The 25,607-nt window shown below is 41.1% G+C and overlaps 1 protein-coding gene across 2 annotated transcripts; it reads left to right on the top strand.

Moving 5' to 3' along the window:
• Nucleotides 1-2,584: 2,584 nt before the first annotated feature.
• On the top strand, nt 2,585-24,456 carry ddhd1a (DDHD domain containing 1a). 2 transcript variants are annotated; one of them, XM_023400972.2, is made up of 14 exons: nt 2,585-3,838; nt 5,360-5,536; nt 9,924-10,025; nt 13,273-13,401; nt 14,770-14,917; nt 17,350-17,459; nt 17,740-17,846; nt 17,934-18,196; nt 18,962-19,037; nt 19,314-19,463; nt 19,641-19,705; nt 19,818-19,990; nt 20,642-20,839; nt 20,982-24,456. In XM_023400972.2, exons 1-14 carry the CDS (start codon nt 3,043-3,045, stop codon nt 21,164-21,166), a joined length of 2,679 nt encoding a protein of 892 aa, XP_023256740.1. In that variant the 5' UTR covers nt 2,585-3,042; the 3' UTR covers nt 21,167-24,456. The 2 variants fall into 2 exon arrangements, with proteins under 2 accessions (XP_023256740.1, XP_023256741.1); XM_023400973.2 differs by lacking the exon at nt 9,924-10,025 and having other exon boundaries at nt 2,586-3,838.
• The last annotated feature ends 1,151 nt before the right edge of the window (nt 24,457-25,607 follow it).

Genomic DNA, 25,607 nt, shown 5'->3' on the forward strand with positions numbered 1-25,607 from the left:
CAGTAAACACCCTCCAATCCCCTCTCAACCATCTGCCCATGGTCAACATCACCTCAGTAACTGCTAGTGACATGTGCCGCAGATCGGCCTTGTAGTGCGTCCAACCACCCCACCTTAGCGAGGTGGTGCAGCTCAGAGAGACCAAACAGACCCAGTGAAGTCAATCGGCACACTGTTACATTTACCATGAGTGTGGGGTTTCTTTATTTTAATGGGGAGATCCTCTATCCTGAGAAAATAGGTGGCTGAGAGGGGGTGAAACAGAGAACAAAAAAGAAAGAAATGGGAGGTAAGGAAGAAAAATTACAAGGAAAGTAAAAGAAAAGAGTAAAGACAAGAGTAAGGAAGGGTGCATTGATTTCCACTCATTCATCTCCCATGTCCCAGCAACCCCTTGCCTGTCTGTTGGAGCAGCAATGGCCCGCGCGGAGACATCAAGCACATTCCAAGAGTCGGCCCAATTACGGGCAGATGAGGGGCAGTTCTCTTTGTTTAAGAACAAAGCCAGAAGTGACACAACTGGTCTTTAAAGGGAGCTCTCACAGCCGTGGCTGAGGAGAGGGGGGCCCAGTGGGTGGGGGAGGTGACCAGCTGGTTATAAATATCTATTTGGTCAGTTACTGGAAGGAAAATTTGCAGTTTGTTTGTCATCCACTCATCCAGGTGGTGGGCCTGGTGGTTGCAAAACATCAGGGCAGAGAGAGACAGAGCGAGAGAAAAGGCCAACCTGTTTGAGTTTGACTGCCAGAAATGAGGAATTTGACTAATTCGTATATGAAAGCCACATGTCATCCTCTAGTGTAAACCTGCAATGAGAAAGTGCTCTTGGCAAGATCTCATTGCATGTTTAACCCAGTAATTATTCTGGTCATACACATTAGATATTGCTGCAATGTGAATTAGTCTTGCACTCATAATTACACAATGTTAAAGAATTTTTTAATGACTATCATCTGGAAAATAATAATATTGGAACATTCATGTTGAGCTGAATGCGATCACAGAATATTCATATTCCATAAAGAAACCTTAAACTAATCAAGAATAATGGGAAAAGAATTAAGTTAAACATCTTGAAAATTCCTGGACTTTGGCCTGAGACTATTTTTGTTCGACTATCAAAACTATGAAATGCATTTATAATCTTGTGTGGGCTATGGATTGTGAATAGCTGTTAGGATAACTCAAATTATCCTGATTTTTGTTTATCTTCTGAGTATCAAACACTCGCCCCAAATGGGCTAGAAAAGTCCCTGTAAAAAGTGCCATTGTTGACAGTGAACAGCAGCAATGTACAGCTTCATTCAGTGCATTACAATTGTTTCCAAAGGTGACAAGTTTTTAGAGTGGGTACAAACTATCAAAACATTCACAGAAGCATCTTAAACCACTTGTGCCGAGTAATCCACCTCTCCAAGCGTTGTATTATTGCCCTAAAAAAATTCAAAGCTTCCCTGGAAGGTTTGTCACTGTAAAAGACAACATTCTTTACAGGTACCTTTCAAGCTTAAAGGGGGTGTGATTCGATACTAAAAAGTTAGATTCTTAGTGGAGTAACACTTTAATAACACACATTGTGCAAGTGGTTGTTGATGGCCAGAAGCATGCAGTATTGGGCTGCAGAGGGGCGGGACGAGTTTAAAGTTTAATTCCCACTCTGCAGTAAATTAGAACACAGCAGGGTAATGTCTGTTTATTCCAAATACAGCTGCCTGGGCCTCTCTCCTATCCCTCTCTTTCTCTCCCCACAGACCACACCACGGCCCCCAGGATCACCTGGACCAGCAGTACACACGCAAATAGCACTGCACAAAACACACGTTATGCAAACACATGCACTTGCATAAACAAACAAATGGGCACATGCATACATGCACGCATATGCACAGGGATACAGACACAAACTCACACTGTACTCATGAACTCACACACAAAGATGTAAACACACTGGTTAGCACTAGAACAGATACATTACAAATAGATTTTGGAGTTCATTGACACCAGTGACTCGTGGGCTGAACTTAAACAAAGAGGCACTTTGTGGCTACTTGCTTCATTTTGATTTTCATTCTATCAAGATTATATCTCATTCTTCTATCGTAATATATAAAGTATATTCTTACGGAAAATTGTCTATATGAAATAATTTATATGGAGACTGAATCATAAAGCTGTTTGTTTTTCACTATTTAAGGATTTGTGGCTGTAGCAAAGTTTGCAGTGATGTTGTATTGGAGTGTTCCTGTTAATCTGTCCACCCTTGTGACTAAAAACTTTGCAGTAGTCTGTAATAAAGTTTTTAAGTAAACCTAAATGCTCTAAAGCAGCGGACCAGTTGGGACATCAGCTTTACAATGAGCAGGTCTTTGCTGCGCTCTAGTGGCAGATCAAGTCGTTGCACGTTGTAAATAATTAAAGTAAGGCCTATAACAATTGATAGGTGTTTGTCTCCATCTAGTGGAAAAAAAGATGAATGCGTTTTACGAGTGGGAGACTGTCGTCATGCTCGCGTAATTTCTACGTGCGCGTTCACGAAGGAATCCTGTGATCTGTGCGTCAGCTGTCAAGCCACACACACGCATACTACAGCGTTGTTTCCATGCAAGGTTTGTTTGGACAACGAATGAATCTGAAATTCCACCGAAACCCGGAACACTCAAAGTATGGTGACTACAGTGTTACACCTACCAGACTGGACGAAAGCGCCACGGTGAAAGGAAAGTGGGGGGTTTGACACAGGTTTTTAGAGGAGAAAGAAGGTTAGACGGATTTTCTGGTTTTAACGTTACAGACTTTGCTAGTAGTACGCTAGTTCTCCAACCAGCTCCATTAGCTTAGCCGGCTAGCAAGCTAACAAGCTGATAGCGGTACACTCAAGGAAATGCGGTGCGAGCTTGTCTGGAGATCTTTAATTTTGTTGAGATTTTCATTTTAGCACTGTCTAATGTGAAATGTTGTGGTAGCTTACAAAGTAGTGAGAGCTTGGACAAGGTGAAGTGACAGACGAGGAGGTAACTGTGAGGTTGGGTTGCTCGGATAGTTATGAGCAGTTTCAACATTACAACCAAAACCTCCACGTTGAGCTCTTCTTTGAGCCCCGACAGTAAAGGTTCACCGGTCAGCGTTAACACTACCAACAACAACAAGGAGTGGGATCTGGGAAGCGATGTGTTTTCGTGCTGTCACGAGATGAGTCCCATGGACGGCGCGATGCAGGCAGGGATGTCCTCGGTCCAGTCTGGACTGGACGGACACCTGCCGCTTCTACACGCCAAACACCACAGCACCCAGACCGGGTTGTTGTTGAACCTGAGTTCCCCTGGAGCCTACCTCGACAGCAGCTCTCTGGAGTACAGCGACAACGACGGGAACAACGTTGGTCCGTTGTTCGAGAGGAGAAAGAGGTCGCGGTCCAACAGCTCCAGACACCGCTTCAACGAGGTGGTCACAGAGCTCGGACCTGAGGAGGTGCGGTGGTTTTACAAAGAGGACAAGAAAACTTGGAAGCCCTTTGTCGGGCATGACTCGCTTAATATTGAGCTTATGTTTCGGAAATACTGCGAGCTGAACCCTGGTGCAGCAGGCCCCCGGGTCAGCGTCGGGGAGGAAGAGTGCAGTAATAACCGTGTGGAAAGCAAAGGGCTGAACGGTACAGTGCCGGTGGAGACGAGGACCAGCAGTGTGCACGGAGGCCGGGGGTCCCTGGACACATCCACTGTGTCCTCGGAAGAGAGGGACCCTGACAGCATTGAAATCAATGTTGAGCCTGTGTGTGTCCGGGGAGGACTCTATGAGGTGGATATCAAAGAGAGAGAATGCTATCCTGTTTACTGGAAGCGTGAGTATCATAAAAGAATATCCCTGATCAAAGTCTTTAAAACCATATTTTTAGCTCTGCATCAGTCACAAGTTATATAGCTGCTCGTGGCAGGTGTCAGCAGCATCACTAACTGAGTGCATGTCCATAGGCATTAATTCCCCTTGTGCACATATACCTCATTAATATACCATATATTCTGCAGTATAATGGCTGACAGCATACAGATTAATGACCCACAGCCACTCAGAAGTCTGGTGCTCACTCAGAGACTCAGTGCAAGCATCATCCATCCCTGCTCCCATAAAAGATTTCCCATAAAATATACAAACTAGTAGATGATTATTCATTCAGTTTAGTTAATTGCATAGTTTTTCAGTATTTTTACGGGCTAAGTAATTACTTAGCCTAGTCTTTTGGGAACATCTAAACAACACAGGAAGTCAGTCTATTGGGTTCAGCTGATCTGTACTAACTAATTCATGGATATTTCCAGGAAAAGGCAGGGAACAAATGAAAGCAGTCACTATAGAGCCTCAGAAAACCTGACCTTGATGAAAGGGTTCGTGGGTAGCTGGTTCTTTTGAAGGTTAATGCCAAGTGACATTTAGAGAAGCAGTTATTTTCCTGAACGTTCATGCTGTGGATGTAAGTCCTTTATAGTCAGTTCAGGCCCTCGCTGCGCTGTTTAAGTTTGGTCTGTAACACTGCTAATACAGTGTCATGTTAGCATTTAAGGCCCTGCATTTGAGATGGAAACAAATACACAAGGAGAATATTTAAGAATTAATATATAAGTTATGGATAGAGAGACCAGTTCATGTGGTTGGAAGTGTTGTTGATATAATGTAAAATGTTCAGATATTCTTATACAAGAATACAAAATGTGATGGTTTTGGTAATGGCTTTATGTTCTAACATGTAAATATAGCAAACAAGGTGAATAGTTCACTTTTCATTTTGTGGGAATTTGAAACGTCACATGTTGTTGACTTATCTCCTCAGACCGGATATGAACCACCTTCACAAATGAGTGACTAGAATCTACTGTGAGCCTCTATCAGTGTGTTTTTCTTGTGTGTCTCTCTTAGCCTTAGCGTTGTGGTTGGCCTCTCTGTCTATAAATGAGAGTATGTTGATGGGCAGTGTCACTCTCTGTTTTTCCAAAATTTGCCTACATTCAGTTCTGCTTTTACACTCATATTCACTCCAGGAGAATGAGTTAATAATGTCACTCAAGACTGTAATCAAAACCGGCCTCGATTCATAAGCTGCTGAGACTTGGCCCTTCTGGAATTACCAGACTTGTTGAGGTAAATGGAAATCAGTTTACGTCATCCAAAACGCATACTGAATAGGAATCAGTTCCTAGAAAGGGACTGTGGTAACACTTACTTTGGAAGATTTAATTTCAACCAAAACACATCAGGGCCCCTTAGGTTCCTGGATTCATAGGACTAGGTCCCAAATGTCTGTCCTTACAAGGAATTTATTGTTTTGTAGCTGAGACTAAATCTGTTTTCTTTTTACTTTTTCTTGCAGAGCAAGACCATATTTCAGTGATGAGAGGCCAGTGGTTTATTGACGGTACCTGGCTCCCTTTAGAAGAAGAGGAGAGTGACCTAATCGAGCATGAACACCTGAACCATTTCCGTGGGCAACAGATGCAGGACACATTTGAGACAGATTTGGTCGTCAGGACCGTCGATAGCAAAGATGGTGAGAGAATGGGAAGGGCATGGGTAGAAGTATAAGGATAATATATTTATTTTTTATAATTTTATTGCGGCAGAATGTTCTTACTCTAGAAAGCCACAAACTATATCACATATTTTAAACAACACAGGACAGAAACATCCATTCTGGTAACTAAGGATTGAATAAATGATAGTGTGGTTTGGGGTTGAAACAAAAGGCCCAAAACACTATAGCAAACCAGTGACATAAAAATTGTTCTCTTCTTTACTGGTGGATTCACTGAATGTGAAGTATTTTTATTCCAGGCAGGCCGTATCTTGTAAAATAACACGTACAGTGTGCTGTGTTAGGGCAGTGAGGAAATGCTCCCTTAGGTGTGATTAGTTATAAACTCCATTAAAAAGTAAAGGCATCATCTTCACAATAAAGCCAGAAGAAAAGGATTGTGAGTCATAAATGGTGAATTATGTGACACCCCTGCCTGCTGTGGGACCGATGTGCAGTCAAGAGAAATGAATGGAGCAGGTGCCTCCATTCACGTGTGCGTGCGTGTGTGCCTGCGTGCATATGTGTGTGTGCGTATTTGTGTGTGCGTGTGTGTGTGTAGATTTTGTCGTGTCATCCTCCCAATGTAAAGCAGGTGCAGCTCATTCTGGCATTCTGCATGCTGGCACGTCCCTGTCGCAGGGCTGGCTCAGGCGAAATGTAGCAGGCTTTAGCTGTGGAACGCAATAAGAAAGAGGTCCTTTGATTCAGCAGTCTTCTCAAGGCAGCCAGATCTACAGGACCTTCTCTGGTGATGAATGTGTGGGTGTGTGAATGTGGCAGATAAATAGAGAGAAGCAGAGAAAAAGATGCAGCAACTGTTAAAGAGGGTGAGAAAATATTTAGTCTGCATTACAAATATAACTGAGCGAAACAGAAACAGGCATCAAAATAACACCAAAGTAATTTGAAACATAAATACTAAATCAGTGTATGGCAGCTTAACAATAATATGTACTGAACTTCCAATTAGCTTTAGTTCCTGTAATGTGTTTTGTTTATTGTTAAATTGTTCTGAATCAAACAAAGCCTCAGTCAGACCTTGAACAGGTTATTGATTTATATTGCGAATCTATCTAGCTTGTTCTCTTTTTTTTGTTTGCCCCATGTATTTAGTACACTGCACCATTGCGGACATGTCAGGACACTGTCACTTCCCCTTCCTCAGAATAAATTAAGGCCTGTAGATAAGACTATCAACAGAGCAGAGGAAAGTCACTTGCATCGTCACCCTTTGGGTCATATAGTCCCTGCTATTACATCGTCCCTCAAATTGCATCATAGACATGTTTAGGAACAAACTGGAAGGTCACCCCTGTTCCACAAGCAGTAGTGTACATGTACCGATGGACACTAAAATATCTGTATATGCACACAGGCATGTAAACAATCACAGAGTCAGATAATCTGCAAAGTTTAGTTCTATCACAATATTATACAGTTAAAAATGGGTTCTTACCTTACATAATTTTTAGTATTAAAACTCTAATGTCTTATTTTGACACAACTTTGCCATTTAACAGCTAGAAGTGAGAACATTGAGCATGTTTTTAGAACCGTCCTGCTGCCTTTGCTTTTCACTCCTATGTTTTTCTCCTAGAGAGTTAAAATAACGAGACTGATAGATCCTGTGAATTCACCTTGTCTGGGCTGCTGTTAAAGGGAGCCGTTACAATAGAGTATTTTCTTTCTGAATTATTAAATCTGAAGCACTTGCAGCCATAAGAAGGCTACCTTGAACCGCATTACGATAGATAAATGGATCATAAAGCGAGTGAGCCAGGTTCTGACATTACTGCAGTACATACATTTTCCCTGCTATCTCTTACTCTCTCCGTCTCTCATCTCTCTTTTCTCTACCCTTCTCCTTGTGCCTCAGTAGCTAGCTGAGACTAAAGGTTAGTGAAGCAGAAGACATACAGTATGATCAGCATACCAGCGTGCAATGCAGGCATAACATGAGAATGTGGGCAGGACTACTCCTCGGTACAGAAAGTGTACAAATGTCCTGTTCTCTCATGGTACAAATGTACTTTTCTGCATATCCTTTGAAGAATGACTGTTGCCGTAGGAACATTAACAGTGGTCACAAATGCTGACTTTGTGGCATCAGAGGGAAAGCCATGGATCTTATTTCAGTTACTGAAGCCAAAAATGGCCACAGGGACGTTACAGTTGATGGATTTTATTAATTGTATTTTAATGTTTCGTTTAAATCATTTCCAACTTTGATCAGTGGGATGTTTTTTCTTAGAATAATGGTGCCAGTGTTATTTTGCAAGTCCATCTGAGGAAAATGTTATTTGTAATTTTTCAGAGAGCTGTATATCAAATAGGAAAAAAAAAAGGAATCAGAAAAAAATATTTAATCAGGAGAAGATCCTGTTCGCTCACTTCTAGCTTTTCCTATTCACGTGTATGTGGAGTATTGAAGAGTATGCCTATGGTGGAAACTATAGGGTGTGCCCCAGTCTGTTTGGCTTCTCAGACGTCAAGGAAAAATAAAGCCAGCACGCAGTGGGCTGAGCACAGTGTCATCTGTCAGCATAACACTTTTGGTATTTTAGAGGTAGGCAAGGCTCAAGTTTGTTTGTGTGCGCTATGTATTCAGCTAGATATTTATTGAACCAGCACATGAGACTGGGAACACACTGCACGACTAATGACTGATGGCACATGTTTTAAAGAACCAGAAATGTCTTGTGTGGTAGAGGGGCTCACATCTGGCACAGATCAGTTAGATTTTGGTGATTTTTGTGCTCAAGATATCAAATATGTTTTGAAATCATCAGGCGGCAAGAGACAAAAAGTCTGTGGGATTGTCCAAGTCTATTGCTCATTGTAACAACAATAGATAGCTTTGTCTTGACTGATCTGGAAATGATTGTTGGTTGTCAAGTTTTGCCTTCAGATGAAGTTATGTGTGTCATGTAGCACATTACTTTCTACCACACCAGCAAAGGTTATCTGTTCCTTATGATGAGGATTCTGTGCATAGTGAATTTCTCACTCATTAGGGAACACCTGTTTATGGCTCCATCAGTGCTGTAATGCCCAAATGGATTTCACTGATAGCTTTTACAGCAAATAAACATCCTGTGCACTCAGCAGGTCTCCTCTCATCTGCCTCAGCCTTTCACCTCTGCTGAGGGAGACACTGCTGACATTTGCAAGTCTGATTCTCAGAATGAATGATGTAGTCAGATCTGAGACCCATGGACTTAGCTTAACAGATTTGATTAACAGATGCTGATCGAGCCAGCCATTTGACTAATTCAGTGATTTAATGTATATATAACTCAGTTTGATTGAGCTGCAGCTTGGTTCAAGTTGTATGTAAGTGTTTAAAATGTACATACAAACACATTAATTTTACTAATTATCTAGATGCAGCAATTGTTTATTAACTTTACTTAGCTTCGTCAGTGATGATTTAGTTTCATCAGTGTAAACATTTGTGTGTGAGTGTTTTTATCATTTTTTTTCAGGATTTGGTAGTTACCAAACCATATATCTATAAAAATACAGGAAATTACAGGAACAGGACTTGTGTTTTTTATGTTTATGAGAAATAACAACAAAACAATACTTGACATGCAGATTTCTTTTTTGTTTTTTTGTTTCTTGCTCTGAGCGGGACTCAGAATCAGTTCCCTGAAACAATTTTAATGCAAAGTATAAAGTATTCATTAACCCAAATGGAAACAAATGCCTCTAGATGCTGTCTAGAAAGTGTGCTCTTATTTGTGTCTCACTTTTTTCACAAAATGTCTTGAAATGCTGGATAATTTTGTGCCCCTTGATTTACAATACAGTTCTATTTTCTTATACTCTGTTCATAATTTATTCTGTGGAAATTTGTTGTTGTCCCCTAAAGGTTATTTCTTCCACCTCTAATGTTTTAAGTGTGGAACAAACAAAATGTGTTCCAGTGATGCTGTCTTTTTCAGAAGCTTTACAGTGTATTGCACTCACACAAAAGTTAAAAGAAGTTAAAGAAATCATTGTTAATTTTATGACATGTTTCGTTTTCACAGTGAAGACAGTAGGTTTCTGTAGTTAAGTGTAATTCAGAGTCTACCTCAGTCATCTTGGGCGTATGTCAAGAAGCGCTGTATTTTGGGCTGTAGGCTGACTCATACCCCAGCCTATTACTTAGGCATTGTTCCATTATTTCATGATATCTACCTGCAGCCACCAGGCCCTATCAGTAACCACTACAGGTTCTATGTCCAGGGCCTTGAAGTGTTAACCTGATAGCAGCGCTACTTGATAGATTGGCCTGTTCAAGAGGGATGACAGTGGTAGCATGTGTGATTGACGCCAGGGTAATGGCCATTACTCACTTTCTGTTGGTTGTTAGTTCTCTCCCACCTGCCCCCTTTCTACCTCCCTTTTCTGTTCAAATGGAGTGGATATCAGACGAGTGCTAAAACTACAGGTCACAAGCGCAAACGCTGCCAAGGTACTGTGAAATACCAAGTTTCTGTTCTTTGTTTTGTTTTGTTTTTGATTTTACTGCTGTATTAGATTCGCTAGCTTGTACCCTCTCTCCTTGTAGAACCTAGGTCTCTGTGGAGCTAGAGTTTCCTTTTGTTTGTGGTTCAGACCTTTGAGATCTAATACTTAGAGCTAGAGCTAGGCTCAGTTAGAAATGGATGTGTTAAAATGGATTAAGGCTGCTCTCCCAGTTCTTTATTGCAGCCTTAACTGGGCCTAGTTGCTAGAATGTCTCCCTTTGTGCTGTGACTCTGGATTTGGTTCTACTGCTATAGCTGTTGCTGCTTTTTGAGGAAACCTGTCTCTCATCTCCTTGCTGGGATAGTGATTAGACAATACGGTTCAGTCAACTACAAGGGCAAGACCCTTCAAACCAGTGGATCTGGAATGAATAAGCTGGTCCTCAAAAAAGCCACCCCTCTTTACCCCTGTTTATCTCTCCAACCCTGTCTCTCACTTTCTCCCTCATTCCTTTCTCTCTCTTATCCCTTCTGGCAGTATGACCGTCATTAATGAACCACCATCACTAGCTCCCGCGCTAAGGGCAATGAACAAAGCACTCTGTTGAGAGCCAAGCACAAGTGATGAACTGAACAGAGGAGCCATTGTAGTTATTTACTATGGCCCCCAAACACGTTGTGTAGAGTCGGCCTCTTAGAGGTCCATCACCGCCCTAGTTCTGGGTGCATTGACCCTCATCAAAAATGCTGAACAGCGAGGTCTTGGGGTCTGTGTCCTTATCTCATAGTAAGTCCAAGCAGCCATTGACCTAAAGCCTAGTGTCCAAAGTAGACCTCAACAGAGACCTGTATTTTCCTGTATAACACACCACCTGTATTGAGAGTATTACAGTATTGTAACTAGTACACATTATACTAACATTACATTAACATTGCACTAGTATTCTGTCTTGTCCTTCCCTACAAGAGGTGGGAAAACCCTATGAAGGGAATGTAGCTTATACATTGACATGTCATCGAACGCCATAGCCAAGAAAAAGTTGTAACTGCTATCTTTCCTTAGAAAACAATTGTCACAGCCCCAGACTAATGTCATAGCACCTCGTATTCGTGATTGATTTGAGGAGACCTACATTTTCATCTCTTTCACCCCTCCTTTCTCTGCTCTGTGCATCCCAAACTCTCTCACCCACATTTTCCCTGTTTCTCTTCTACTTCAACATCTTGCTCAGCCCCTTCCCACTCTTAATCACATTCTTTGCCTCTCATCCCTTAATGGTTAACCCTCTCTCTCACCACATGTCTGTCAGTAGTTCTCCATGGCCGCTAGAGAACTAGCTCAGTAAACTCTTTAACCTTTCTTGGTTGACTGCCAGCTCCTCCCGTAGACTTTGATCCCCTCCTCCTGCCCCTTCCTCTGACAATGCATTGCTCTTCATTGTAAAACAGGAAGTATCCTTGTACAAACCCCTAACCATCACTCTACCTCACTGGCTACATTTTACCTTTTAAGTCGCATCAGACTAACATTTGATATTAATAAAGCCAGCTAACTGGAGAAGTTGTACTTGGTCGCTGAGACCTCCTGTCTTACAGTGGACATGGCTACCAATAAAGCCCAACAGTCTGAAGTGGCCTTCCTTGTGCAGTAGTTGTAGGTCTCATCTCACACAGCAGCTTACTTTTCTTCTGTGTTTTCACCTGTGAGTGCATGAGATAGATGAGAACAGGAGGCCACTTTAAACTGTGTGATTATAGGTTAAGCATATGCTTCCTTTACTACTGAGTGGTTTCATTGAGGATCTACAGGGATAAATGATGTGAGAGAAGAAACTATGTATGCTATCGAATCTCTCACCACAGGTTTCTAAGAACACAAGCTTTATTATTTTAACAGGGAAAACAATGTTATTCCATTTGTTATTCCAAATTTGATTAGTGCCCTTTAGTCCAACACTTCTGTTCCTTGTCTTCTTCCAGACCCTGTTTGTCCTTCTCCTTTTAGAGGCAGTCATTCATTTTCACACTGGTTGTACTCAGAGTGAGTAGGTCTCAGTTAAGGTGCAATAATTGCTTGGCCTTGCATTACCAACAAGTCATGCTTGTCCAATGAAGAAATTAGCTTGCCAGGCTACAGAAGCCTAGTTTAACCCCACCATGTCACACAGAAAATACATGGGCTCTGTTCATATGGAGTATCGCTTCTTTTATTAATTTACATGTATATAGGAATTTCTTGTAAATGTCCAAATGCAAAACGATGAAAGAAAAAACAAACAAACTCATGCACAGGTCTGACACATGACACAAGGGATTTCCTGGTCATTTTCCCACAGTGTGTACAAAATTCTCAGGCTGTCAGTGTTGTTCTGGAAACAACATTGTAATACAGTAAAAACATGTTTCTGCTACACTTGTACCTATTAATTTTCAATGTTTGTGGGCAATATTGTTTCAAGCTTGCAAAAGAGTCGTCTGGAACATAATGTTTCTCCGAGTGCAGTACCCCATTCTGAAGGGTTTTAATCCTCAGATTGGTTCAGAACAGCACAAAGAGTCATGACTGTGCACTGGGCCAATGCCAGAGTGTTCCACTAGTCTCATTCAGATGAACTTGACTGCACAGGACATCGAAAGGACATGCTGCAGGGACATAAATAAAGCTCTCAAGTCAACCAGTCTCATTTATCGCTCTTATCTTCTGTAGTAAATGGTGCCACCCCTCTAGTCATACCTCTGCTCTTGCTTGCTCTAGTCACTGCATTTGCACCTGGACAACCTGCAGAAAAACTTAACCTGGAGTGAAAATGAATTTACATGTTACTTTACAAGTACACAAATATATCTCCAGTCAACACAGAATGATGATGCACAAGCAGGACGGACAAGCAAGAGCTGAAATATGCAATCATGGTGTGTGATAGTTTGATGTGTTTTTCTTTCCACCTGCAGATCAATGCTCCAGACTGCATTTGATTGAGCTGTTCGAATAGATTGATCCTAGACCTTTGCTTTTTTTTCTACTGCATTTAAGATGATTGTAACTTGGTGTAATTCTTATGGTGTCTTCAATCTCTCTCCCTCTGTACTCTCCCTAAAATTTGTAACCACAAAATTTTGTATTGGTGAACCTTTTTCCTTCACCCGTTTCTCCTCTTTGCCCAATTTCCCAAATCATCTGCCAATGCCGTCCTCTTTTTTTTCCTCCTTCCATTCATTCACTCACTCCTCTCTCACTGCCCCCTCCTACAGCCATCCACAGTTTGAAGCTGAGTCGGACCCATGTGGATTGGCACAGCGTGGATGAGGTCTACCTCTACAGTGATGCCACCACTTCCAAAATTGCACGCACCGTCACTCAGAAACTGGGCTTCTCCAAAGGTTTGTAATTATCCACTGTCATCATCTCTCCAGACAGTAAGGTGGACAAACAGTTTCCTAATCATACTGCAGATTTGTGTGTTTTTTGTCATTTTTGTCAACATGAAATAGGTTGAAATTTTCTGTTAGAATTAAATCGATAGTCAATAAACTGTAGTAAGTATTTTTTTTTTTTTCATGATTACATGACATGTTTTTAGCCATGCTAACAACAGGACTCTAGCGATGCCAGGATTGTTTGGTTGCTCCACCTCTTTGGTCCAGATCAGGAAAATTTCAATTACTATTGCATTGATCGCCATAAGATTTTGTACAGACATTCATGGTTCCCAGACATTGTATCCTAATGACTTTAATCACCCTCTAATTTTCCCTCTAGCATCAGCATCGGGTTAACATTAGCATTTAGCTCAAAGCACCACTGTACAATGGGGCCTTACAGAACTACTAGCATGGCTTCACACTCTCAAATAAAAACCGTTCGTATCACCTTTGCTAAAACTCTGGTTATAAATTGTGTGAAACGAAACATTTTGTCAAAAAACGTAATTGCTTCATTTTCACTAGGTCAACACCGTTACCAAATTTTCTGTCCATTTAATGCACAAATGACATCCATATTACTGCATGTGCTGTGCACAATCATTTGCTAGTATTAACAGCCATTTGTTGTAACAGTTATTTAAACATGGCTGGGTACAGATCAGTCTCTTAAATGGATTAGCCCAGAAAATCACACAGCGTCCATCTGTTATTTTCAGATGCTAGGTTTGGTCAAATGGCCCTAGAGTAGCTGAGAAGATGGCAACTGCAGTTTAACCCAGTGTCTGATGTTTGATCTGTATGGGTGACTCTAATCTGGTCTAATAGTCTCCCAGCTCCATGGTACATTTTCATCTCCTGCTCTCAGATTATAAGAGGAGGAGCTGACACTGGTTATCTCAGTCTCCCCTGACACAAATGCATAGCAAAAGGAAATCTCCTTAGTGCTGTCCAGACAGCAGCAAATTCCATTGGCTCGTATCACCTTGCTGCACAGCACATGACTGGACTAGACTATAGATTCTAAATAAGGACACACGCTCAGCCCTCTGGGCACATTACAAGGGCCACAGTCACAGCAGGACTCCGTGTCTAACCTGCTGTCCTGTTTGGACCCAGAACAGCACGTTACTTAAACACCACACCATCTCTTATATATTTATAGCCCTCTAGTGAACAGATTGGAAATGTGTTTATTCAGCAAATGCTGGACAGAAAATACTGTAAAAATGTAAATTTGAAGGAAATGTAAATGTACTGTACATGAATGACAAGTAAACATCTGATTGCAATAATGATCCAGCCCTGTCCTCTCTCCTCTTCCAGCCTCCAGTAGTGGTACACGGCTCCATCGGGGTTATGTTGAGGAGGCCTCACCTGAGGACAGACCCCCTCAGACTACACACGTTGTCTTTGTGGTCCACGGGATTGGACAAAAGATGGACCAGGGACGCATTATTAAAAACACTGGAATGTGAGTTGCAGTATTTAATGAGATGATTTATTTGAGGATTTGCGTTTTTCCTTTTTGTCAGTGAGACCTCAAAATTTTCACCTTTATTCCATTGGAATCTGTCAGGATTAAAAAAGCACAACCTCCACCTTTTTACCCTTTTTATTTGCATACATCTACACCCAATCTAAGTTAATTCAAGTACATGATGAGAAGAAATCTCTCTGGGATGATGTGATGCTTGAATTGCTTTGAAGTTTGTTTGCTCTCTGTTTTGTTTCTCTTCTTTTTCAGACACTATCTGTCTGTCATACTTCTCTGTCTGTCATTTTGTTTTTCCTGTGGCTTTCATGAGAATGGCTGACTTCTTCCCCCTTTTTAGTTTGTTTCTCTCTTTCACAACACAAGCTATAGATTGTGTTATTTTCTGTGTGGTCAGTTACCTGGCCTCGTGACTAAGCTTGTACAGAACATGATGAACTAATGAGGGGTTTCAGATATCCTGTCGGGCAGGTTCTTATGATTCCAGACAACTTCTTTGTCCTGAAACTTTGCCAACTATGTAACCAGTGCATGTATTAATTTATTACTTATGCACTACTCATTGCATATTAATTTTTACACAATGCTGAATATAATAAATATAAGTAGCATATTACTCTATTAACTAAATTGGGGATGTTGCTCGGTTTTTCCCTCTGCTTTGTTAATCTAAAGCCATAGTTACAGCAATTGAAGGTATTTCAAGCATTTCTCTTGATAACACTGCACCTGCAGCCTCTGTGTTTTGATCTCCTCCCTTCCTCTTCGTTCTCACTCTCTTTATCCTGTCCTGCTGTTCTCTTACTTTTTCTTTGTATTGTTGAAGTGCCTTGTCTGGCCAACAAAGCACTACACACTAAAAGTTGAGGGGAAATGCACTGCAACACAAGCAATTACAGAAACAGTGCAATGCAACAAACTTAGCTGCAACATTTCAAAAATTCTGCAGGAAACATAAAGGGTAGACACATGCTAATACTGGGTAAAAGTCTGGATGAAAAATCTATATCCAGTCAGCTCAGGCCCATGCTATCCCTGTGTTAAAACTTAGATAAATAAACTAACCAGTTACACCAACATCATCAATCCATCTCTCAAGCCTGTATTTCCAGCTGTGCTCTGAGCAGCACAAACAAAATCCTATTTACTTCTATTTTATTTGAGTGGTGGCTCAACTTTCAGAGATCTCCGTGAGAGAATCGCTGTGGTTTGATACTGCTAGCCAATCCTGTTATCAGCTTGCTGAGCTTTTGTCTTTTCAAAGGTTTCATGTTTTAATGAGGAACATCGACAATAGTAGATATTCGTGTAGAGTTCACAAAGCTCGAGGAAACTACAATGACAGCTGTATTGGCCTTTATCCATGGCCCTTACTGTAAGCTGTAGTACAGAATGTGCGGACCAGTGCCATGTGTGTCTCTGTGTCACAAAGTCAACGTCTGGCCACTGCTCACGGCTTAGGCCAGCTAAGCAGGTAAAGTAGACCAAGTCCAGCTGCAGAGCACTTTAAGCCTCACTCCCAGCTCCTTGTGGATTACAGTATACACGTTTTCCTCTGCCAAGAGGAAAGATCAGCTTGGCATGTGTAGTCAGTTCCTTGTTTTTTTGTTTTTTTTTCAATATCAGTTTTGTTCCTCTCAAAGTTTCAGTGATAGAGGATATAGTGGGGGTTTGGGGGTATTATTACGCTCTATAAAAATCAGGGACTGTCTCTCTAAAATGTTTTTAGCTAAACCTAGAATGTCACTGCCCAAATTAATGCCAACCTAAAAGCTAGGCAGTCCTTGTGGGTGCAGCACAGAGAGCTTTGCAATGCAGCGCTCAAACCTCTGAGCATTTAAGTTCCGCTGCAGATACACTAGATAGTCCTGTCAAAACTTGCATTAGGTTCATTTGGAGACTGTTCATCTAAAAGCTTCTCTCAGCCTCCATTTACCCATGTCAACACCCTACCTCACCCTCTCTCTCTCTTTGTGTATTTAGTGTTTCCTGCATGCTAATGCTGCCCCATATACAACTAGCAGCAGTGCAGCCATTGGGTATGTGTGTGTGCTGCATGAGGGAAGCTGCTGCATCAGTGAGCAGTAAAATGGACATAATTTTTCTCTTCCTGACAGTAATTAAAGTCTGTGAAGGAACGAGTGCAAACACAGACTCTCTAGTCAGTCTGTAGCAAGGGCGGATAAACATAGAGGCTGTTAGTCATCCACTCACAACCTGTCATTATAATACACTGCTGCCCAAACAATGTGACGATGACGTTGTTTCTAAATCACTTTCTTTTATTGCATTTTGTATCTGAATGTTTTTGGCATATAGGCTAACATATATCCAAATACACTCTGAAGTCATAAAATATTTAATGTTGTCATAATCTGCTCTATGATCTTTATTGTCATGTGGCTGTTCAGGCTGAGGGAGGGCGTCAGGAAGATGGAGGAGAAACACTTCTCGGAGAACAATGAGGAGCATGTGGAGTTCCTGCCTGTTGAGTGGCGCTCCAAACTCGCACTGGATGGAGGTTAGCATGTTTTTTTTAGAGTGAGCATGCATCTGACTGTGTTTGGTTTGTGCTTCAAGTGTGTTATGCTGTTCTCATGTGTCTTTCCTGTCGTAATGAGGGCAGCTAATGAAGCAGAGCTGCTGTCATACACTAATATACTGTTGATACCGCTAGCTAAGTTAATCAAAAGTGAAAAGTTTGAGAAAAGTTGACTATAATATCAATATAGGTACTATCCTATAGCACTAAATTTCTTGAATATATTTTGAACTGTGATATTGGTTGTATCTTTCTGTAGATACAGTAGACTCAATCACACCAGACAAAGTGAGAGGACTGAGAGATCTCCTCAACAGCAGTGCTATGGACATCATGTACTACAACAGCCCCCTATACAGGGATGAGGTGAGAGTCACGCACTTTCAGAAACTCTCAGACATCACTGTTGCACACCAATCTTCCGTTAAACTTCTCCACTTCCTGTCCCTCCAGATCACCAAGGGCCTAACACAGGAGCTAAACAGACTGTACACACTTTTCTGCTCCCGCAATCCTGAGTTTGAGGAGAGGGGAGGGAAAGTTTCCGTCGTGTCTCACTCCCTCGGCTGTGTCATCACCTACGACATCATGACAGGGTGGGATCCTGTGCGCTTCTGCCTGCAGGAGCATCACGCTGTGGAAGAGGAGCTGGACCTGCGCTGGATGTCCTATGAGGAGAGGCATGTTTTGGACCAGCTACGGCTCACAAGGAATAGGTAGGTCTTGCTTGTGTAGATCTCAGGGACTGTGTTTATACCTGCATGTCCTAAAGGATTTGCTAGAGGTATTTAGAGAAAGCCTAAGAAATAGTTTCCCACAAAAATCTCAGAGAGGCCTTATATATAAATTTGATAATATAGATTAATTTAGTAGCAGAATACCACACAGTGAACTAACTGGATGTTTAAACTGGGCTTAATCATCTCAGCTTTCTAATTTACCTTCAGCTCTCTTGAGAAGAGCAAACAGTCCATGCTGTTCACGTTTTCCACTCATGCGAATTCAACATTAAACCGAGCATTTGTCTGTTTTTTCTGGCACACATGATACAGCGTGTGCTCCTCACATGCTCCATTGTAAGATCGTCAGGTGGCAAGCTGTGTTTCCTGTTTGCTTTTGTCAGACAGCAGGGTATTGTGATGCCTCATGATCAAATGGAAGGGAAGAGACTTTAATATGCTTCCTTCCTCTGTAATACCCTGTGTGTGCAATATTATTTGGTGTGTGCATCATTACCGTAGAGCAACAAGAAGCCACTGGAGTGGTTGAAAACTGTGTGTGTGTGTGTGTGTGTGTGTGTGTGTGTGTGTGTGTGTGTGTGTGTGTGTGTGTTCATGTATGTGTGGATAACTGCAGGTGAAAGTAGTGCATACAAGGGGTTAATATTACAATTCATTGTCGACCTATGATTTCAGTTTTTAGATCAAGTTTTTAATTTCTTTTTACAGTTTATGGGCACTGTGTTTTTTTGTTTTTAACAGGTTGCAAGAGCTGGAAAATCAGCTCCTCACACTGGAGGCCTCTAAACCAACAGCACCCCCAGCCCTCAAATTTAAGGTAAGATGCTCAGTTACGTAAACTTACTGTAAGTGTACTTTTACAATATGACATCACTCTAAAATGATAAATGATGGAGATTTCAGTGCTTTTCTTACAAGGTTACATTAAGACTAAATAACTCAGATCAATGACACTTCCTCATGTGAATATTTATCATAGCAATGTAATTATTTGGTGGTGTATGTTGTTTTTCTTTTGTCCATTATTATAGCAAAACTAGATAGAAAAGATAAAATTTCTGAGCTATCACTATTTTCACTTTTTGTCTGACAGGTGGAGAACTTTTTCTGCATGGGTTCGCCTCTGGCAGTGTTCTTGGCCCTGAGAGGCATCCGCCCTGGTACCAGCTGCCACCAGGACCACATCCTTCCCACCTCCATCTGCAGCAGGCTCTTCAATGTCTTCCATCCCACAGACCCTGTGGTCAGTCCCCCCTTTTCCCTAGTGTTTACCCTCACAAATTTATCAGAAGGAATTTGCTCTTCTCACTGGACTTCATTCATCACTGTGCTCTCCTAATACTAATTCTAATAATACTAATAATTTTAACCTAATATGAAAATAGTTAAGTAAATACTGAAGTTTCATTGCTCTCTGCAGGCCTACAGACTGGAGCCCCTCATCCTCAAACATTACAGCAATATCGCACCTGTTCAGATACACTGGTAACAGCTTGCATCTTACAACTTATAACACTTGATGTTATACCTTGCACACACAAAGAATGTTTTTAAAGTATGAATGCTCTGAATGGTTGGGTTTTGTTTTCTTTATCAGGTGTAGCGCCACCAACCCCACACCCTACAATGAGATCCGGCCAACCTTCCTCAACCCAGTCAAAGACCCAACATCTGACACTGAGAGCATTCCCAGCCCGAGCACTTCTCCTGTCCTCCCCCGCAGGCACTATGGAGAATCCATCACTAGTCTGGGCAAGGCCAGCATACTGGGTATGACACCACCATCACTTTTCAAACTGTTCCAAACTTGCCTATAATGGTTTACATGACTGGAACAGTTTAAAGTCTTAGAAAGATTTTAAAGCTACCTCATGGTGAAAAATACAGTACCAAATGGTATTAAGGACTCTTTAACTGTTTTCTGTATATGATTGCTGTGGATATGATTATTACAGGTATTACATACCAGTCCAGAAGAGTTTGAATTGTTAAATAAAACCAGATGTTCGTAAAGTTTGTAAGATATTTAACTGCTTACAATTGTGTGAGAATAGACTACTTTAGTGAAGTGTCTGGGATGGAGAAGAAAGGTGAAAATGTTTTCTTTTAAGACTGGCATAGGGGATTAATTAGAGCTCTGTGGATAGTCCTTATGTAAAATCCACTCTCCCTGTGAGAATATTTGAAGTATGTGAAATGCTCAATTTGTCTCCAGCACTATATCAACAGTGCCATCATGTGGAGAGATGGCGAATGGGCTCACACACATTGCTTCCCCTATACTTTGAAATAAAGCAAATGAAAGAAGAATAAAAACAGAAAGACAAATTATTACTACCATATTTTTGTTTTGCTCTCAGTCACATTCCACCCAGCATGTCTTTTTTCTTTCTATGTCCTCTCCACACTGCCTCAATGTAGGAGCGGCAAGCATAGGGAAAGGTATCGGAGGCATCCTCTTCTCGCGTTTCTCCCGCTCCAACAGCCAGCCTTCAGTGTCTTTAGGACTCGATGGAGGGGCAAACACTGAAGAAGAGGAGCAGAAGCGGGCAGAAAGCCAGTCAGCATATGGCCTCTCCACCATGACACGGCCCACCTCACCCATTACTGACACAACATGTAAGTTCACTTACCTGTACACACTAAACCATTATAGGAAAAGTCTCTTTACAGAAGTTAGAACTTAATTTTTACATGTAAAATGTCTTGGGAGGATCTTAGTCATTAGCTCACATGTATATTTCCTGTTTCTGTCCTACAGTGGAACTGGAGCGGCGCATCGACTTTGAGCTGCGAGAAGGTCTGGTGGAGAGTCGCTATTGGTCAGCAGTTACCTCACACACAGGCTACTGGTGCTCACATGATATAGCACTCTTCTTGTTGACCTTCATATACAAGCAGAAGACACCCTCTGACCCAGCAGAGGATACTCCAGAGCCAGATTGAGAAAGCACAGTCATTACGACACACACTTGAATATAACTTGGCCCCGAAAGGGTGTGTCATCTTTTTGACAAAACACAAGAATAGACTTCATCCATTTATTTTTCATGCACACAAACTGATTGAACACACTAATCTCTTTCATTTATCTCCCCGTGATTCAGCTTCTTTAACACTTGGAAATCATTACTGACAAACTGACGTCATTCCAAGATGTGCATTTTTGTCTCTTTGTGTTGTTGTGTAGTTTGTACACAATTGTGCACCCTAAGGGTGACAGTGTTGGACCAGGAACCCCTAAGGAGGTGCACCCTTTGCCAGTATGACCACAAGTTGCATATAAACATGGAATATGAGTCTAATGAGTTTGAAGCACAGAAATTTGTTGCACCCAGCAGAAGAAAGTTCTAACTTTGTCCCCAAGTCTTCAACCTTAAGCAACAAATGCAGCCTGTTGGAAAAGTGTCAATACATTTCATTTTACTGTTTCTATCCAGCCTCCATCCCAGTGACTCAGTCTGGAGCCTTGAGACACACTTGCCTGACCCTCGGCCACAGAGGCTTTGATTCTGTGATTTTTTTCTTTGATGTGAAGGAGAGACAAATATAAATGTCAACAACAGTAGTAAACCTTTATGCTAACAAGCGAATGCAATGCCTTTCAACATTAGCCAAACAATGTTACACATGAAGAATATTTCTGTTTAGTTTTTTTTCTGAACAAAAAGTGAGGGCATTATCCCTTTAACAATGTTTTGGAAGTATGAAGAAAGACATAACAAACTTGCTATATTTAGTTTGTTTTTCTCCCTCCATGATATATACCATAGTTTGTCTCTTGAAATAGATATGCACTAAATAAAACGAGCGAATTGCCACTTTTATATACTTCACACTAAAACTGAATTTCCCTTCATGTTTAGTTTTCAGTAACTAAACAGTTACAGTGACAAGTGTTAAGAATAAAATGTCTCTTATTACAACTGTTACAGCTGAACACCTTTCAGGACATCCTTAGTTTCCAAGTAAAAATAAATGTACAGAGGTTTACAGCCATATGAGGCTTGTATCATGATACTTAAACAAGTTGCGGGCATGTATAGCTATTTTGTTACACGCAGATTATGAATCCAGATCATAGTCTAAAAATCTCTTGATGATGTCATTTACTAGACAAGAGGTCTCACTCAAAATGATCACACTCACTCAAACTAATTTCCATGCTTCTATAGTAAGGATGAGGTATGGAGAGAATTTTCTGTGCTCATATCTTTATATTGATATCCAGATGAAATCAGTGGTACTAGATGTATTTTTTCTTAAAAAAAAATAAGACATATTTTTCTTAGCAATTTTCAGGCTCTTGTGGGTACAAACCTAGATCTCATCTCGGGAAAATGGGATTCAAACTTGTGGCCAAATAGCAGTTATGTGTCTAGCTTATTAGCTTCTCTACTTTAGTGAAGCTAAGGCAAATTTTTATTCCATATAATTGGCCTAAGGTGAAAATAAATCCTTTTTTATTTTGTGGCTTTTGTGATACACTGCACACAAAAGGTAATTGTATCTTGTTCGCCTTTTTTGTGAATTGGTGACTAATTCACACTTCCCCCTTTTGAGTCATTGATATGTCAACTTATTTTTATTTGTGTTAAAAATGGGCTTCTTTAGTCTTAAAAACCTATGTGTTTTACAGTCACTAAACCCGTGTGATTGCCTAATTGACACTACTTGCAAATTTAAATATGGACAACTAGATACAGCAAATACCATTTTTGTTTTTCTGTCTTATGTTCTAACATGGTCCTTTAAAAACACACCCAGTAGTAATTTTGAAGAAATTAGAAAGCTTGCTCACTCTGAATGGTGTCATTTTAATACTTAATGGATGTTGGAACAAGAAGACCTTGCAGGGAGTGCCAACACACATCCAAGAAACTGCTTTGTGGTCTTTACCGAGTAGAAAACAACTTATGATTGTTTATGGATGTCTCGTGAAATCGTTTATAAGGCAATGGCAATGGATGAAGAAATGGAACCACCCTCAAATTAATGCTTATGGAGATACATGTGACAGATTTGATTACTGTCAGTGTCAAATTTGCTTGTTGTAATAGTTATCAAAGAGCTTATTTTAGTATGCTATGGTGCAAGCTGCTGCTTTTCTGTTACACGCAATCAAGGGCTGTTTGGAATTCAATTTATTAGTATTAAATGTCTGTGTTATATGTGCAAAGGCCTACTGACTGAAACCAGGCTGCCTTTCAGATGACCAGATAGGTAATCGGGAAGTAGTGCGGAAGCAGGGACAAGTGAGTGATACGAAAGTGTTTCTACATTTGACCTGGTGGATCTTGCACATTCATCAGCTATGAATTGCACAGAAATGATGTAGAATCCAGCCCATCGTTGATTTTATGTATTTCTTTTTTTTTTTTTTGCATGTGTTACATTGCAGCAAGAGTGAAGCAACTTTAACATGTTACTGGCACAGCAGGAATGCTATTTACCTTGGAAACCTTTGAAATGCAATGCAAAATACAAAAACTGTTCCATTGTTGCCTCTGCATCTTTAAATAACACTGTGGATTCAGACACAGCAGATACGTATTGTAGGAGTGTGGAAGGACCCTCGTAACAATAACAACAATGTTCCTGCCAGTGTTTGTGATTTGGCTGCGAGTTTCCAAAATGTATGTGAACTTTGCACATTTTCCATGAGAGCAATTCTTGATTCATGCACAAATTTTTTAACTGTGTTCACTTTGCATGCTTAAAAAAAAGCAACTAAACTGGAGACAATTTAAGCGAATTTTGTCAGTTTTGTCATTGTAGTTTTGACTACATGAGCATTCAATGCACAGCATTTTGAAAGATGACAGTATATTTATTTATTTTTGTTAAAGGCACCACAAACATCAGGGAAATGTCTACTGTACCTTTTTTTGTAGATTCAACACTCCAGTCTGAAGCCATCATTAAGTCAAAAGATCAAGTGCTGTCACAGGCGTGTTGTCAGTCTTTAAAATGTTCAGAAGTTGATAAAGAAGGGCCTATAGCCATATGTAACCAGACAGAAATGCGCATTGAAACTTATTGTGCGTGTTTTGGATGAAATGTGTTAAATTTGTCTCAGATACCACTGTTGCTCTAACTTTGAATGGATGTCTGGCAAAGTGGGGTTTTTTTTGTCTGTCCCTAGAGCTGTGCAATAACCCATGCCTGTAATGGATTCTAACTGCCATCCAAAGCACTGTATTTATTTCCTTTTATTAAAGCATTTCTTTTTTGGATACAGTGACTTCTTCTTCTTACTCTCATAATAATAGTTGGGGGAAAAATACAGAATATTGTCACGTTGGAGGAGGTTGAAAATCATCAGAGGAAGATGGTCCCACTGCTCGTTTCCAGACTGATTTTAGAGGACAATTGAACTATTTGTTCATCTGAAACTCTTGAACACTCAGATTCTTTCCAGTACACCCCCTCATGTGAATAACAAAGCTGACTTACAGATCATAAATAGGCCTCATTGTAATCCACAAGCAGTCATGGCTTCCATATGAGTTACTAGGGTTTTTAATGCAGTTTAGCAACATCTGCAAAGGCAAGGCTCACAGATGGGACCAGTTACCATAGGGCTGATTCTCATAAATAATGGATTAGGCCCTGCTGTTCTGTGTTTGGCCAGAAGAGGTCAGTCATCTATTGGTAAAACTGGAACAAAGAGCCCTATTGACCATCTGTTGCCCAGTGCCCTCTCTCTTATCCTGTTTCCATTTATTGCCCTCAACTAATTGAGCTGTTTTGACAGTTGTTAATGCTCTAATTTGTAATTATGTGGCTTGATCAATTATGTTTTCAGGTTGGTAAGTTATGATATTAAATTGGAATAAGATGCATAAAAAGTTGGTTCCAATATCGCACAAACTATGAGCCAAATGCTTTCCAAAGGTGACTCATGCAGACAGTGTAGACCTCTTAAACCCCCCCCCCACACCCACACACACACACACCCTCCACCTATCTGCCTCCCCTCCCTCCCCCTTCACCTCCTCCCTCCTCATCCACATCAGCAGCAGCCCAAAGCCAGCTCTGCATCTGACTGTACTGCTACGCATCTGACTGACTCAAATGTTTACTCTGCAATTAAAACACAGCCTATAAAAGGCAATGGGTCTGCTGCCAGACACTGACGAGGGGGTCAGAGCTGTGGGGAGAGAGGTTATAAATCGCTTTGATGCCGACCGTAGTCTGAAAGCCCAGATTCCTGAGCTGGAGGACTGGAGCTGAGCGAGTTCACCGGGGGACCGAGCCAGAAACACTGATGATTCATGTGTCTTTACTGCAGACCACTTGGAGAGTGTGTGTGTGCTGGAGTGTGCATTGTGCTGCTGCTGCTGCTATGGAAAGAAAGGAGACAGCAGCCCCCCCCCCCCAAACT

This window comes from Seriola lalandi, unplaced genomic scaffold (genome assembly GCF_002814215.2).
Source record: "Seriola lalandi dorsalis isolate HSWRI2012SDOR001 ecotype SW California unplaced genomic scaffold, Sedor1 jcf7180002053102, whole genome shotgun sequence".
NCBI lineage: Eukaryota > Metazoa > Chordata > Actinopteri > Carangiformes > Carangidae > Seriola > Seriola lalandi.

Bases quoted from the DNA above. Each gene is read 5' to 3' on its own strand.
- ddhd1a (XM_023400972.2), top strand. From the start codon at position 3,043: ATGAGCAGTTTCAACATTACAACCAAAACCTCCACGTTGAGCTCTTCT. The intron at 13,402-14,769 runs GTTTGTAATTAT...CTCCTCTTCCAG, and splicing joins GAAACTGGGCTTCTCCAAAG to CCTCCAGTAGTGGTACACGG. The intron at 19,464-19,640 runs GTCAGTCCCCCC...TGCTCTCTGCAG, and splicing joins TCCATCCCACAGACCCTGTG to GCCTACAGACTGGAGCCCCT.